The 16,494-nt window shown below is 46.4% G+C and overlaps 1 protein-coding gene across 1 annotated transcript in view; it reads right to left on the reverse strand.

The window, feature by feature from the left end:
- The window catches only part of LOC144754686 (protein-arginine deiminase type-3-like), a 92,771-nt gene that overhangs the window by 37,197 nt on the left and 39,080 nt on the right, over positions 1-16,494 (reverse strand). Inside the window, exons 6-10 of the mRNA XM_078642807.1 lie at positions 12,544-12,669; positions 11,327-11,490; positions 9,610-9,713; positions 9,408-9,519; positions 771-878 (exon numbers count right to left, since the gene is read on the reverse strand). Coding sequence (XP_078498933.1) covers positions 771-878; positions 9,408-9,519; positions 9,610-9,713; positions 11,327-11,490; positions 12,544-12,669 — 614 coding nt within the window. The remainder of the gene's footprint in view (positions 1-770; positions 879-9,407; positions 9,520-9,609; positions 9,714-11,326; positions 11,491-12,543; positions 12,670-16,494) is intronic.

Genomic DNA, 16,494 nt, shown 5'->3' on the forward strand with positions numbered 1-16,494 from the left:
CCCTTGGTCACCCTCCCCACCCTGCTGACAAAGTGAAAAGCCTAGGGGTTTATATCTCCCAGGACCTCTCTATGAAGCACCAGATCAGTGCCACAGTGTCCTCCTGTTTTTTCCAGCTCAGGAAGATTCGGAAAATAGCCCACTTTCTGACTACTGAAGCCCTCACTTTAGCACTGTTGGCACTAGTCATATCTCGGATTGACTATGCCAACGCTCTGTATGCTGGCATTCCACAATACCAAATCAACAGACTGCAGCTGATACAGAATCAGGCCACTCGCCTGATTCATCACCAACCTAAACATCACCACGTCCGTCCCCTCCTTAAAGCCCTCCATTGGCTTCCAGTCTCAGAGCGCTGTAAGTTTAAATTGGGCCGCCTGACCCATAAATCTCTGGCCGGTACCGGTCCCTCTTTTATCTCCTCTCTTCTACTTCCTTATGCTCCCTCTAGGCACCTTCGATCCTCTAATCTTGCGCTCCTTCAGACCCCCCGGTTCAGACGCAAAAAACACGGTGGTCTTAGATTCTCCTTCTTGGCACCTTCATTCTGGAACTCTCTCCCGTTGGAACTAAGACTTTCCCCCTCCTACCCTCACTTCAGGTCTCTCCTTAAAACTCACCTCTTCCGCTGCATCTACACGTAAGCCCTCCCCTCCCCGTCCTCCACCTCTCATTGAACAAAGTGACCAGCGCCAAGAAACCGTCCGGTGAATGTCGCGCTTTACAAATAACTTTTACATTACATTACATGGAAGAATTCAACGTACCAAGATATTTTTGAATGGAAAGTATTGCAGAGGTCCATTCCTGGGTGAATCAAAGACCACTGGAAAGGATTTCTGAGGAGCCTCCACATAACCAAATTCCATTTCATCCTGGTAAAAATACAAAACAAAAGTACTGAGAATTAGATCTGGAGCATTAGAAAATAACTTCGCTGACTACAGTTATAGGAGTAAGAAAATAACAATAGTTAGTATTTTGATGAAGAGTCAGTTGGAATCCACTGCATTTATACTTTTTGAGTTTGGTAAGAAAATAGAAAACTAGCTGCCACTGGAATTTGTAAGAGTCCCAATAGGTTGAGGGAATAAAAATAGAAATTCAGGGAGATATCAAAAAGAAACAAACTGGACTTTAGAGAATGGATTGGAAGAAGTTATATTTTAAACACAATGGAATCTACAGATGTCTTTCACATCCTGCCTCATAGGTTTTTTGGCTGTTTTGGACTTTAGAGCATTAAAGACATAACTAACTCTCCTAGCTTAGAAACTACGGAAAAATATACTTTTGTAGCCTGAATGTATTGAACATGCCACACTTTCATAAGTTATTAGGTCATCACCTAGTGAGGTCCATCCCTTTCCGCTGCGGATTGTGGAGTGCTATGACCTATGACCTATGTGGGAGCACTTTCTGTTGTTATATACAATGATTAAGAAGTTGTTCTGAAAAGGAGGGGAGTGGGGATTGTTGCCGTATAGTTAAATACACCTGGCTAGTAGGTGTCCCTTCCTTTATTTTAACAACTAGCCTGTATGGTTAAAAAATAGGCGGAGTTTTATCACAAGAGATTTATAATGGATCTATTCCCCTAAAAGTTCAGCATATTCGAGCCATTCCCCTAGTTGGTTCCTTTTCAGGACCTCGGGAAGCTAGTTCCCTATTTCCACTCCTCCAATTCACACTGGACCCACACTATTTTCATGCAAAAAATATATATACTGTTACCACCTAATAGGCGTTCATTGTTTGGCAATAAATATGATGCTGTAATGTTGCATCATGGTACCTCCGAGGGTAGAGGGTGGTCTGTTTTCATACCTGCATCAAGGCAACACCTCTTTCTTTCCACCTACCTGGATATTCCTACGGATACCACAGGTATGATTTAACATTACAACAATCCGACATTAATCCTATCCCATCCGACTCTAGTGGAGCAAATCCTCTGTGCCTAAGACGGAGGAGTCGCTGGTGTGCCGGTGTGAGCTGAAGAAGGATTTCCGCTGGTGGATTGCGGGCGAGTGTGAGGGCCATGAGGAGCCTACTGCGGCCGATGCTTGGTGTCCCCTCGCTTGCTATCTGGTCCTGTGTGGCCGTGGATGTGTCCGGGGCCTGGGCCGGGTTCCGCCCGAGGTGAGGTGAGAGGGGTGCTGGAGGGCCAAGTGGGGGTGGCCGGCTGCCGCACGTCCTCGCCCTACCGGCCTGCCTGGGTGACGGTCTTGGTCGGGATCCCGGCCGTGGGATGGCCCCGTGGGTCTGGCTGGGGTTTTTTGCTGTGGTTGCGAGGCTCATTCCGGGTTGCGGCTGAGACACACTGGGGACTTTGTTGGTGCTGGTGCGTGACGAGGTGTTCACCCGCAGCCTTGGTGACTAGCCGCTGCTTTGGGGCCCAGGATTGGGTCCGGGATCAAGACTACGCACTTGCCGCCATCTTTGTTCTCCCTAGGGCCTCCAGATAACAGGCATTGGCTCCGCCGGCCCCTTAATCCATCCTGCACTGCTGGTTTGGGCCCAGTGGTTGAGGCTCAGGAAGTGGGTTTCTCCTGTGTGGTGCCACATAGATTTTTGGGACACGTTACAACTCTGCATTCTGCACTGCCGAAGAGGATGCTGCTCCTGGACGCCGCGGTATAAGGAGTGTTCTGTGCGGTGGTGGTCCGGCGAGCTAATTTCTTTTAGAGGGGCCTGCTTGGCCATTCGCTGCGGTTGCAGAGGTGGCTGGATTAGATCCTGTGCGGCTTGTGACCTAGTGGGGGACGGATTCCGTGAGAACCGGCAGTGGTGCGCCCCTTGGAGAGTCCCCAGAGGTGGAGGATCTGAACCCCCATGACCCTGTATACCCTGCCAGATTGAGATTCACCCCAGAAGTAACCGGAACAGCTAATTGGTGAGATTCACAATGGGGAAGGACAAACCTGGTGCCACAGGTCCGAAACAGAGCACCCTGGACCAGTTTGCAACGTCTGCAATTTGGGGACCTCCACTTGGTCCCGTTCCGGATACTGCAGCCTTGCTTGCAGCCATTACAGATGCAAGGGACACGCTGGGGTCCAAGATTAGCGCAGTGGGTACCGAGGTCTCATTTTTGTGGCAGTACCTGCGTAAGGCTGTTGATCGCATCACAGAGACGCAGGTGTTGTCTGTGGAAGACACCGTAGAGGTGCTTCAACAGCAGGTCAATAAATTGACTGTGATTTCCCAGGAGATTGCTACTGAGCTGAGGATGCTGAAGCCGCGCCAGGCGCAATAACCTCCGGTTCGTTGGTTTTCCGGAGGGTTGCGAAGGCGGCTCTAAGAATCATTTTCTTACTTCGTGGCTTAAGGATCTGCTGCCGGCAGACAAGATTTCGGCATGCTTTGTGGTCGAGAGGGCTCACTGGACGCTTACGAGAAAGCGACCCCCTGGAGAAATCCACTGCCTGTCTTAGCCAAATTGCTAAACTATGCGGATAGAGACGCAGTGCTGCAGTATACCCGCTTGAATAAAGATAAGCTTGTCTTCGACTCCAGGCCCATTATGATTTTTCCGGACTAAACCCACCTGGTGCAACAACAAAGACAGTCTTTTACAGCAGCGAAACGGAGGTTACGCAAACTAAACATCTCTTATATGTTAATGTATCCTGTCAGGCTCCAAGTGATTTATAAGTCCAAAACATTATTTTTCGGTTCGCCCGAAGCTGTCTTCGCCTGGTCCGAGGAAAGGGCCCACCTGAAACAACACTCCCCGCCACCACTTGACTCTGACTCCTCTAGGGGCTCGCAGCGGAATTGATCGCAGAACTAAGTCTAAGAGGCGGCACCGTTCTGGCTCTGACTGTTGATCATCTAGTCCTGCACAAGCATCTTGATTGACCCATGGCCTGTGATATTCCTATTAGCACATAACTGATTGTTCATGGGTTGGGTTTACCCAGAGTATTCTGCACTAAGTAGGGGGACATTATGCAAGGTGGTTGACCTGCACAGCCGCTAGCTCCCCACGGTTCATGTTCTTTGGGGTGGTTGGGATCCACTGAAGGGGGGGCCTTGGGGTCCGTGGTTTGGGTCCCGAGGTTCCCCTTACTGCGACAGTTGCTCCTAGTTCTTGGCAGTATCGGGGTGGGGAGGGAGGACATCGAAGGGGGGGTATCAGAAATGTAGAGGTATGTTTTTTGTTGTTTATACACATTGACGCACATCCCATTCTTCACTTGGCAGACCATTACTTTTAGACCCAGGCTAGATATATGGCACTTCCGACAACGGGTTCCCATATCGGTAAACTGACGGTAGTGACATGGAATGTCCGGGGGCTGCTCAACAAGGTAAAATGGGGGGCCGTGCCTAAGCAAGCGAAACGATATGGGGCTGACATTCTTCTATTGCAGGAGACTCATCTTCTGGGTAATAAGGCTCCTTATCTAGTGAGGTTCAGATGCCGACAAGTATTCCATGTTGGTTTCACTAGGGGCTCCTGTGGGACCGCTATTTTTATTCATGCTTGTGTCCCCTTCCTCCATACTAAACTCGGGACGGACTCTGGTTGTAGGTACGTTATCCTGACAGGGATGCCTTATGGTGAACCGCTCACACTGGGCAGTGTATGTGCTCCCCCGCCCCCCGGCACTACGTTTGTTGAAGGTTTGACTCGGCTGTGGGGTGAACTCCTTGAGGGTCTGTCTCTATTGGGTGACCGCTGGAATGCTGTTATGACACCATATGATAGGAGATAGGTGTTGGGGTGGCTCCCCCCGCTGGCACCTCCAAATTATTATTTCTTGTGGGGGCATTGGGTTGGGAGGATCTATGGCGGGAATACCATCCCACCGAGATAGGCTACACATACATGTCAGTGGTACATGGCTCCATGTCTCGATTGGACTACCTGTTCACACCAAGGAGTTATGTCCACAGGTTCTCCCAGGTTTCACATCTTCTGACAGGGTTGTCGGATCACTTGCCTGTCACAGTGACACTCCTCCTAAATTTTTCGAAGCTCCGTTTAGATGGCAGATGTCTCCATGGCATCTGCGTGATACTGATTACCAGGAGTGCCTCCACACTGCGATCCACGATTATCTCTCCCTGAACTTTGACTTTGACCCCTTTTGAGTAACCCTGTGGAAGGCCCTGAAACCCACCATTAGAGAGGTGGAAATTAGCTATAGGACTAACAACAAGCGTAAGTGCTCCGCTCAGAGGTCTGAACTTGAGGCCCAGTGCATTTCCTTGGTAACGAAATACTCGCTGGAGCCCACTCTGACCCTTCGGAGGAACCTTTCCCTTGTGCAACAGCAGCTGCACCATCATCTTACAGGAGGCAAAAGAAATCTAGTTGGCGTCCCAGTATCAGATATACCAGTGGGGGGACCAATCTAGGAAAATGCTATACAAATCATGTCAAGCCAGGCAGGGCCTGGCCATGGTCCCTGCCATCAGGGGTAGTGACAGTGTCTTGCGTACAGTACCCGCGGAGGTGGTGGAGGAATTTGAGCATCATTTTTCCTCGCTGTATACCCAGAGGGAACAGGTCTCGGGAGAAATCATCGCAGAGTTCCTGCGGGATATTCCCCCTCAGTGGCTATAGGCTCAAATGAGAGATCAATTAGATGCTCCCATTACAATAGACAAATTACAGCTGCAGTCAATGTGATGCGTCCAGCTCGTGCTCTGGGTCCTAATGGGTTCCCTATGGACTCCATCGTCTACCATATGGCCATGCTGGGTCGGCACTTATTGGGAACGATCCACAAGGCCCTTGAGAAGCGACTGCTGCCTCGTGACTGGCATCAAGCTGAAATTGTCTTCTTTTTAAAGCCCGGCTGTCCACTAGAGGATACGTCCTCATACCGTCCTATCTCCCTAATCAACTTTGAATCCAAATTACAGGGGAAAGTCCTGGCAGACCCCCTGCGGTCATGCATTTAAGATCTGGTCCATATGGACCAATCTGGCTTCATGCCGCATTGGCCCACCCAACATAACATTTGCCGGGTCCACAATGGCCCCGGAGCTGGACCGCCCTTGGGCCTTACTCTTGGCAGATATAGACAAGGCCTTCGACTCCCTTAGCTGGGAGTACCTCTTCCAACTTCTAGAAGCGATTCATTTTGGTCCACATTTTCTAGCTTACGTGCGTCTACTCTAAACGGAACCTATGGCCTCTGTGCGTATAGCTAGCCACCGTTCTCCCTTCTTCCCCCTTGGTCGAGGCACACGTCATCGCTGCCCCCTATCCCCTATCCTTTTTGCCCTGTCAATGGAGCCCCTGCTAACGTGGGTCGGTGGGGATCCTGTGCTCAGAGGTTTTGATTGGCCACCCTCACAGCCTGACTGTAGTGCGCTTTACGCAGATGATGTCCTGTTTTTTATGACCGACCCTTGGATTTCGGGTCCACGTATTCTGCAGATCCACAGGGTCTTCAGTCAGAACTCTGGGCTCCACACTAACCCTGCTAAATCAGTGCTGTTTCCAGTATGTGGCCATCAGGGCAGAAGCACTTGAGCAGTCCAGTTAAAACACGCCACTGAAGGGTTTCAATATTTGGGAGTATTTGTGTGCCCCTGTCCACAGATTTTGTGGTCACGCAATATAAATCTGCTTCTCGCCAGCCTCCAAGACGAGACAGCTATCTGGTCTTCCCTACCTCTCTCGTTATACGGGTAATCTGCAATTTTTAAAATGGTCTCTCTCCCCAGGGTTCTTTACTGTCTGCAGAATTTCCCTCACCATATACCGCTTACCATATACTATGTAGCAACTCATCTGTTAATCATTAACGACAGGTGGTATATTTCACCTACGGACCCAGTGTTCGCATTAGAACATATCGCCATGGGGAGGACTCTCCTCCTGCAGTTACTCTACAGTGCGCAGAGTCTTGACTTTTTACCACACGCCAGTCGAACACAACGATCAGGTTGTGGCGGTATACGGTTCGACAAATGGGATGGCACATGCGGCTGATGCAGGCAATGCCCTTATGGCACGGTAATTATTTATGTCAGCTGGCCACACTGAAAGGGTTCTGCCAATGGGACCTGATTGGGATTTCCCATTTGGGGGACAATATGCGGGGTACCGTCCTCAAATAATTTCAGCGACTGCAGGAGGAGTTCCATCTCCATAAAACCCAGTTCTATAGGTACCTCCAACTACGTCATGCCTTGACTCCCTCGCTTGTAGACACCATCGACCTACCTGAATTCCATCTGCTAGAATGTCACCTTCTTATGGGTGATCTGGGTGCCACAAAATAAGACAGATATACCAGACGGTGACGACGCACTCTAACACAACCCTACATAAAATGAGGAGGGTGTGGCAGGATGACATTCCAGACCTGACGGATGATGACTGGGGGAGGGGATAGCTAGTCCTCGCAGTGAAGTGGTTGCTTCCAGATACCATCCTATTCAGTTTAAGTATGTGCTTTGCCAGTATTACACTCGTCTTTGTCTTTGGAGGATGGGAGTGGTGGCATCCCCGCAGTACTTGTGGCAGGGAGGAGTGGACACTTCTTCATACGGTATGGAAATGTGTGGCTCTACAGCCCTTCTGGCATAGGGTACCGACCTGCTTTAAAGAGGTGCTGTCCTGGGACCTCCCGCACGATCCCTGACTGTTTTACTTCATAGTACTGAAGACATAGGTGGGATCCGATATAAGCAGCACCTTCTCTTTCTCGCCCTCACAATAGCCAAACAGGAAATTGCTCAATTATGGAAGGGTACTTCTCCACCAACAATAGGAGAGTGACAAAGAGAACTAGAAAAAATGCATGGGTGCAGAGATGGCGGTTGCCCCCAAAAACAGAAAAATATGGTCTTGATGGGCCACATACTGGGGCATTGATCTTCCTCCTCGCCCATCACAATCCCCATAACTACCCATATGGGAGGTTTGCAGACCACAATGTACAATGTATTGTTTTATCTTTTTGTGTATACAAAGGCATTGAAATTTTCTTGCCAATGTGGGTGGGATGGGAAAGTCTGCTTGCAGTTTTCAGTGTTTTTTTTCTTGTGTTATGTGTACAAATTGTACTCATTGTCTTGATGGGCCACATACTGGGGCATTGATCTTCCTCCTCTCCCATCACAATCCCCATAACTACCCCTATGGAAGGTTTGCAGACCACAATGTACAATGTATTGTTTTATCTTTTTGTGTATACAAAGGCATTGAAATTTGCTTGCCAATGTGGGTGGGGTGGGAAAGTCTGCTTGCAGTTTTCAGTGTTTTTTTTCTTTTGTTATGTGTGCAAATTGTACTCATTGATATTTCCACGTCTGGTAACCCTTTATTAATTTGTCTTCCTGTGGATTATGTTGGGCTCTTGCTCATGTGGCACTTTCAAAACCTAATAAAATATGTTTTAAAAAAATGCTTTGCTTTCCCAGGGGAGGAACAATGAAGAGAACTTTTGTTTATTTCTCCTCGCTTTTTCCTCTTTCCATGTATGCTGGATTTCGCAGCACACACAGAAAGAGGAAAAAGTCTCAGAGGATTGTTAGTATGCAGGTATGCAGGAAGGTGTCACTTTCTGCACAAAAACAGACCTACCTAAAATGCAGACACCTTTGTACCATGGTATAAGGGTGCCTGCAACATGGTGCAAGGCTGCAAGAGTGCCTGCATTGGTGCTAGGCAACAGTTGGTGCACCAGTGCAGGCAGAGAGTAGGAATGTGCTGTATAATGTTAAATACTGAGCATTCCTGACCTCTTCCTTTTATGCCGCACAGCAAGAGGATTGCTGCATTGCCTTGTCTGAATATTTAATGAATCTGACCCTCAAAGAAATGATGACAAAGGACCTGAGTCACAAAGGTAGCTTAGACTTTTGAGGAAATGTACTACTTTTTGGATTTTCTCAAAATCCAAGTGTAAACTTACTACAAAATATTACATGTCTCCACTAAAATGAAGGGCTTCAGGTTATTCACAAACTGCAGGTGCTATTCACCAAGGTAAATTACACTTTTTGGTTTTGTACACATGCAATTTACGCTTACACTTTTGAATAACTTTACACTTAGATTTTGTTAATAGCCAAAAGTAGTGAAGTTACTCAAAATTGTAATAATAAATTACATGTGCAAGTCACTGAAAAGTGTAGGTTATCCTTATGAATTAGGCCTGAAATGTTTTGAAGCCCACCTTTCACTAAAGAAGAGTCTTTCTGTGCAGCTGTGTTCTAAGGCAGTGGGGTTGTAGTCTTTTTAGAACAATAGGACACATGTATACATACACCAGAGAATAGGTATTCCACCTTTTTGGGAAACAGCAGACTAACTATTGAGAGAGTTTTTTTTCCCATGGAGAAAAGTTACCGATTGGGAGAAACATTGTACTCATTCGGGAACGGTTCACGGTACAAGTATACCAATTCGTTCTGCACTCTGTTGTTACCTGAATCCAGCGGTCTCCTCGATGATCCGCCTCAGTGCAGATGGTCAGCTGGCAATTAGCCTTTTTCACTAAACTGGTCAGCTGCCCCAAAAACTCGGTGTTCTCAGGTATGCTACAATTGAGAGAAGGAAACATGATAGTCAATTGTGTATTTGTAAACTGAGAATGCATGCAGTGGCCTCTCAATCCAGCACTCATTTACCTGCAGACGAAGACTTCCAGGGGTGTGAGGGTGTTAGGGGTCATGATCCACGGGGCGACCCGGAAGACCACCTCATCAGTAAAAAGTGCTGAGTCTGGCAAGCCCTAAAGAGATGATAAACAGGTAAGCTGCCATAGAATGTATGGAGTGTGGGCCTAATATACAAGAGCCTGGTAGAGTGCAGTGGGAACATGGACATTATTTCCTGGCACACAACAAATATGCCCACTATCCCATGCCTAAAAAGGGATTTTATAGTGCACAATAATCGAACCATTATACCATAGCTCAAAGAGAACAACACTAAAGTCCCTGGGCATCATATATCGGGTTTTTGCCGCAGGGCATCACAGCAGGCCTTGCTTCTGCGCTGCCCTGTGGCTAAAGAAAAGGGCAGGAATGCCCTGTATTTATTAGTTACGGCGCATTCCTGCCCTTTTCCCCAGTGCTGCCGCACAATGGGCAGCTGCGCGCCAACGCAGGCACCTTTACACTATGGTGCAAGGGTGTCTGCGTTGTGGGATGATTATTTGTGTGCAGGAAGGGAAACCTTCTTGCACTAAAACAATCACAATAGGCTTTTTCCTCTTCTAGTGTGCTGCATCTCCAACACACATAGAAAGAGAAAAAACAAGGAGGAATAAAGATATTTCTCCGTGTTGTGTCTCCCTTACAACTCCGCTGGGGAGGCATATGTTTTTGCCGCTGCATTAGACTTACGATTTCTGGTAAATCTGGGACAGTGTAAAAAAGACAAGGATGTTGCTGAGAACGCCCCCAGCAACACACATGGAACGCACAGGGCAGCACAATATTCTGCGTGAAAGGGGCACATATATATAAGGCCATGAAAAGCCATATAACATGGCTTGACTTGGCCTTATAAATATGCCAGTGGCATATTGCACCACCAGAACGTGTAAAAAAGACAAGGACGTTGCTGAGAACGCCCCCAGCAACACACATGGAACGCAAAGGGCCGCACAATTTTCTGCGTGAAAGGGGCACATATATATAAGGCCATGAAAAGCCACATAACATGGCTTGATGTGGCCTTATAAATATGCCAGTGGCATATTGCACAACCAGAACGTCAAAAAAGTGACATTCCGGCAGCGCAATAGTGCCAGTAGGGCCTCATGAATGAGGCCACCAAAGTTCAGTGATCCCCTACCAACAATGACCAAAGTCTGCACACAGGAACAAATACCAGTATTCCACGATCTGCAGAGAGCAAGGCAGGTATGCAGTGCACAAAGTGTAAGGCCAGTGTTAAGGAAGAGGCAGAGAGCAACTCCCATGGAACAAGGCCGGTGTCTAAGATCCTAGAGAAGCTCTATACAAAACACCCTTGGACACAGGATACAGGTCCATTGCTTTCCACCCGTTGTGAAACAGAGTGAGCAGAATAATGCCAATATAAGCCAAGACCAAACTTACACTAAATTTAGAAGCTATTTTCTTTGGTAAAAATGGAGCAAGGGCTAGGCTCTGCAGTTCACAGGGATCATGTATTACATGCACATTATGTACTGTGTACTGATAAATTCCATGGCTCTTAGGACATTGTGATTGTTCTTTGCTCAGAAATTCAGCCAACTGCAAATTTATGTTTCACAATTAGTGAGTGAACTGTCATTGTGTTTTTCAGTGAAGTCACCTGTTGAATGACTATTGGATGCTGGATTGTGGATGTTGAGCTCTTTTTTTCACATACCTTTTTGAGCTTATCCTGGAGAGTGAGTTTGATGGAAACCAAGCCTGAAAAGTTAACATCGGGGAAGCTGAGCCCTTCCACGTAGAATTTGGTCTCCTCTTGGCCACTGCATGAAACCTCATAGTCGACTGTAGACCCACCTAGAATGTGATGGTGCTGCGAACCTACGCCAGCCACGGCACAAGGAGAGAGCAGGAGGCACAGGTATCAGCTCATTGTGATGGAAATTACAGTAAAACACCACACAAATCATACACAAGTACAGTATCATATACATCCACCCCCAAGGTGTACAGAGGCAGTGCTAGGTAGGAGGTAGAGGCCACAGGAGTGATCCACATTGAGGAGAGTCACTGGATGGTGCTTAGTGAGTGGTGAAGGTTAGTATGGTGCATCGTGGCTCTAGTAACTCAGAAGACCTCCGTAAGAAATATCACAAGCAAGAAAAAACTGTTAGCCTCATAGAAGGCATATACCCAAAAGTAGGGAAGATTTGTGGGTGCCTTTAACAGAAAACTCCTAAGGCTCAGAGACGGACAGCAATCTCAAAACAACAGCGCCATCTCTAGAGTCAAATAATGTATTGTCCTCAGGCAGGCTTACACACAAGGCAGAATGGGCCCAGATTTGGCACTCCAAATCCTTTCTCTCTTTTAGCCTTAAATTTGATATGCCAAAAAGAAAGGATGTGGGGAGAGGATGTGACCTAACGGCTAGGGCGGTCAACCTCGAATCTGGAGAACGGGGTTCGAGTCTCGGCAACCATGCGCAACATCCTGTGATTCTGGGCAAATCACTTGGTGCGAGTCTCTGCAATGACACTCAACATCCTGTGATTCTGGGCAAATCACTTAATCTCTCAGTGCCTCACAAAACTGAATGTGTCCATCTGTAACGCATCTGGTGCTCATGTAAAGTGCTGTGATACCTTCAGGTCAAGTTCAGGCTATATAAAACTCAGGGGGGAAAAACAAGAAGGAAAAGAACATCTTTAAATAAAAGGCAATAGTGATCCCTGGATGTACTAAATGAGGGTTGCATTAGAGTACACGATATCTGTAGGCCATAATTTCAGATTGCCGTAGAACAGATTAAAGAAATGTATCTGACGAAGTAACAACAGCACAAAAATCAAGGATCGGTGCTTTTTTTTTTTGTCTCTTTTTTTCCCACTCACCCCAAGTTAAAAATGATGCTGAGACATCCTCAGTACTCACCAACCACCATGAACACACCAACTTTATCCACTACATCCTTTGAAATGTTGAGCGCTACAGTATACTTCTCAAAGATAGCCCGAGGGCCGCGGCATCTCAGAATCATGGGGGACATGTCCTTCACATCTAGGGAAGAGAAGTCACATGAAGAGAAAGATCAATCAACAGAGCTGAAAACTCAGAACAAAAGCCTTTCAAAACTGGCGAGAGGCACAAAAAAGAGAGATTAGTAGGTGGCCTAGGTTCCTCCAACCTCAGGTGTTCCCAAACACCATGAGAAAAAAGGAGAGGGTTGTCCACAGAAGGGGTCTCCATTGAATTCTCTGGTCTATTTTGGTAAGGTGCACTGGACATGTGCATTGAATGTTTTAAAATCTTGCTGGCTGCACTAGTTATCATTGGCGTACCAGAATCTAGGATGTGTGAATGTGTGTGTGTTTGTATTTATATAGCGCACTTCTACCCAGAGGTCTCATAGCGCTGTATTCATACCGCTGTGGAACCCATCCTGGCTTTCCTGTGAAATGTCCACTCCTGGGCACCCCCAAGGTGAAGCCAGGCATCCAAGCGCTGCTGGGGCCTTTGTGGAGATTAAGCAAGCTATTGCCCAGAGTCACAGAGTGGGACCCATGATTAGACTAGGCACTGAGGCGAGAATTATCAGGTCCGGGGAAATTGAGTCGAAGAGCCGCCAAGGCGGGAATTGAACCCTGGTCCCGGGCCAGACCTCTGCATCAGGGTCTGCCACTCTAACCATTGAGCCACGCTTCTCCACCAGCAGGCAATGGTGCTGCTTTGTCAAATAAGAAAGGTAGCATCGTGATTATGCAGTTGTCTCACATTTGTTTATGAAACTTTTCTTCAAAGAGCCAGTCTTTTGAGTCAATGAATAATCAGAAGCGTTTCAGAAAGCTAAGTGCTGCTACCTTTGGCCATTTTACCACAGATCTAAATAAGGGTGCTATCTCATCTTGTATCTACATACATTTTCCATAATGTGTGGTTGTTTGATCTTGGGTTGAGAGGGAATAGAAAACCCTTGGAAAATCCTCCAGAATGTGGAGGACATTCCATTACCACAAAATGCTAAATCACACCAAATGTTCTATCTCAGCCCCCAGGAACCTCTGTTTAAATAGACCAGGCTTTTATCCCTGTACAAGTCATACTGATAACATGAAAGAAGCTTGACCTGGGTCAAGCCAATTTGCATGTATATGGGGCCAACGTGCTCCCCAGAAAGTGTTTCTGCACTGCAGGGTAGGTGGACATGTAACAATTAGGACAAACCAGGTTATAAATCTTATCTTCATTTCCCCTATACCTTGTTCTTCCACTCGGCCTGACCTTTTTAACTCATGTACTCATAGATTCTGATTACTAAGGAGCTGTATGGGAAGATATATTTACCACAACCAGTAAATACTTATAATCCAAGGTGGGTTATTTACCAGGTACTGCAAATACTTCTCATTGCAACTTTTTCACCTGAAAATTAAGCATAACATGACGTCTCAATCTTTAAAGAATAAAACTCTGCATGTTTTCTGGCCTTTTCTCCCAATACATTGTTGGCAGGTTTAACCAGCCTATTCTGCCAGGGACATATATCTGGGTGTGATAATAATCACACAACTTGGAATTTAAACCCCAGATTATAAACAGGGCCATAGATGGTTTTGGAATAAATGTATACATTCCCATCTATCTGGTGTGTAGTGACACTTGCATGCGATTAGTTTGATTAGATTTTGTTTCCAAATGAAACTTTTGCAAGAAATGCTCAATTGTTACTAAAGTAGAATAACATATAAATCATTAACTGGGACTGCCTGGAGGGAGACTATCCAAATGAAAATAGACCTTCGTGGGAAGCTCTGCCTTGAATGCCACACCAGGTGAAGGGTCCTTTGCTTTGTTAATTTGCCCAAGTTCCAGGACCGGTGTTCTCACAGAGCACATAGCGGACACCTGGCACAAAGCTCAGTGGGTTGGGACCCTTTGCTGCTCTGACTTAGAGGCCAATGTTCTTTAGAAGTGGAAGTGGTATAGAACAAAAAAAGGGATAACGGTTTTGCCAGTACATAGACTTGGGAAAGCTTAGGTGTGCACCCTGAATATAGACACCAGAATATCGATGGGGCACAATATTGAGGGCAAACTATCTAAAATAATATATCGACAAGGAAGTGTACATTTTCTACACTTAACTCCACGTATATGTACATTGACAATCTATATATCTTCAAGGTATGTAGATGTAGGGTTAAGTATAGTAAATATATACTTCCCTATATGCACTTACTTCTTAATATTTTGTCCTGCAATTTTCTGTCATAGACATTCTTGTACAACAATATTCTGGGGGTTGATATTCAGTAGAACAGCAAAAGCTTATGATTTGTAACTGGTGGTTTGAGTTTTTCGCAAATAAAGTCAAGGCTTTCCCCTATAAGATGCCGAAAAGTGCTCAAAATCCATATGGACGTTGGGATCAAGACAAGAACGTATCTGACACACTAAACAAAGAAGTTATAAACAGGGATCTTCCTGCACATAAACATTCATTGGGTTTTGCTGTTTCTATGTGTGCTGCACAAGGCAGCACACATGGAAACAGCAAAAACTAGAGAAATACAGTATTTCGCCTGTTTAAGACCAGGGTTTCCTTGGTCTTGATTTTGGCGCTGCCTCCTATTTATGCTGCTCTTGTAAATAGGGGGCAGTTTCAAAATCAATGGGTGTTGCCGTTGAACACCCACCACAACACACATTGCCCGTCCCTTTCACGCTAAGTGTAGCGTGAAAGGGTGCCTTATTTACGAGGCAACATTTAGCAACTAAGCCCCTATCACCATCACAATGTCACTGAAAGTGATGTGGTGGCAATAGGGGCTTGTAAATATACCCCTTAGTACGATCACCATCATTCAAATTAAGAGCATGCCTAATGAAGATGGAGAACACCCCCTAAATTTGTTGTTGGCCCTACTGATGTGAGGGCAACACATTTTTGAAGTAGGTAGTCGGAGAGTCATCTTAAGACACACACCAAGCATTTTCATCTTCGCCTTCTTGAGGTCCTCCTTAAATTTGAGCTCTAGGACCCTTCTATGGGCCCTCTGGTTGGTTGTTTGACAACCACGTGAGATGCCTATATACTTCATGCTTCGAGAAGTTGTATCATTATCTCTCTCTCCCTGGCTCCCCTTTATTTTCTTCAGTATACAAATCTCCAAGCCATTTTTGTTGAGGCGAATCGTATTGTGAGCTGCGGACAGACACATATTACTTTTCCTCAGAGCCTATAGTTGCACTGTATGTGTCTTGAGAGACTGGCAGATTCTTTCATTTGAGTTCTGGCTTTAGTGGGCTGCTGCAGCCTTAATCAGTCATTTCGATGTTCTTCCAGGTGACTCGTGCACAATTGGAAGGAAGCTGCTGCAACACACCCGGGCCCAGATTTATCAAGCCCTTGTGTCACACAAGATGATTCAAGGGCAACGCAATCCTTAAGTCAGATTTACCAAGCCACGCAAGGACACCTCGTGTAACCCTGCATTGCTTGCTGAATATGGAGTAACGCATGGCAGCACAAGTCGCTGTCTTGCATTATTCTGACCCTGGAAGGCGTTACGTGGATGGAGCGTGGGTATTCCCACGTGTCTACCCATGCTTTTTGGCACATTCCCAGATTTATCAAGACTAGTAAACCTAGGAATGCATCAAAACTGTACGCCTTCCCGATAGAGGCACAACAGGGCGAAATATCATTTTTTCTCTCTGTTTCCTCTTTCTCTGTGTGTTGCATTCTATAGCACACTTAGAAAGATGAACACACCTCCGAGGATTGTTTTTGTGCAGGAAGGTGGGCTTCCTGCACATAAACAATCCTGCCTACAACGCAGGCACTGTTGCACCATGGTGCAAGGGTGCTTACATTGGCGTTAG

Source organism: Lissotriton helveticus, chromosome 5_1 (genome assembly GCF_964261635.1).
Source record: "Lissotriton helveticus chromosome 5_1, aLisHel1.1, whole genome shotgun sequence".
NCBI lineage: Eukaryota > Metazoa > Chordata > Amphibia > Caudata > Salamandridae > Lissotriton > Lissotriton helveticus.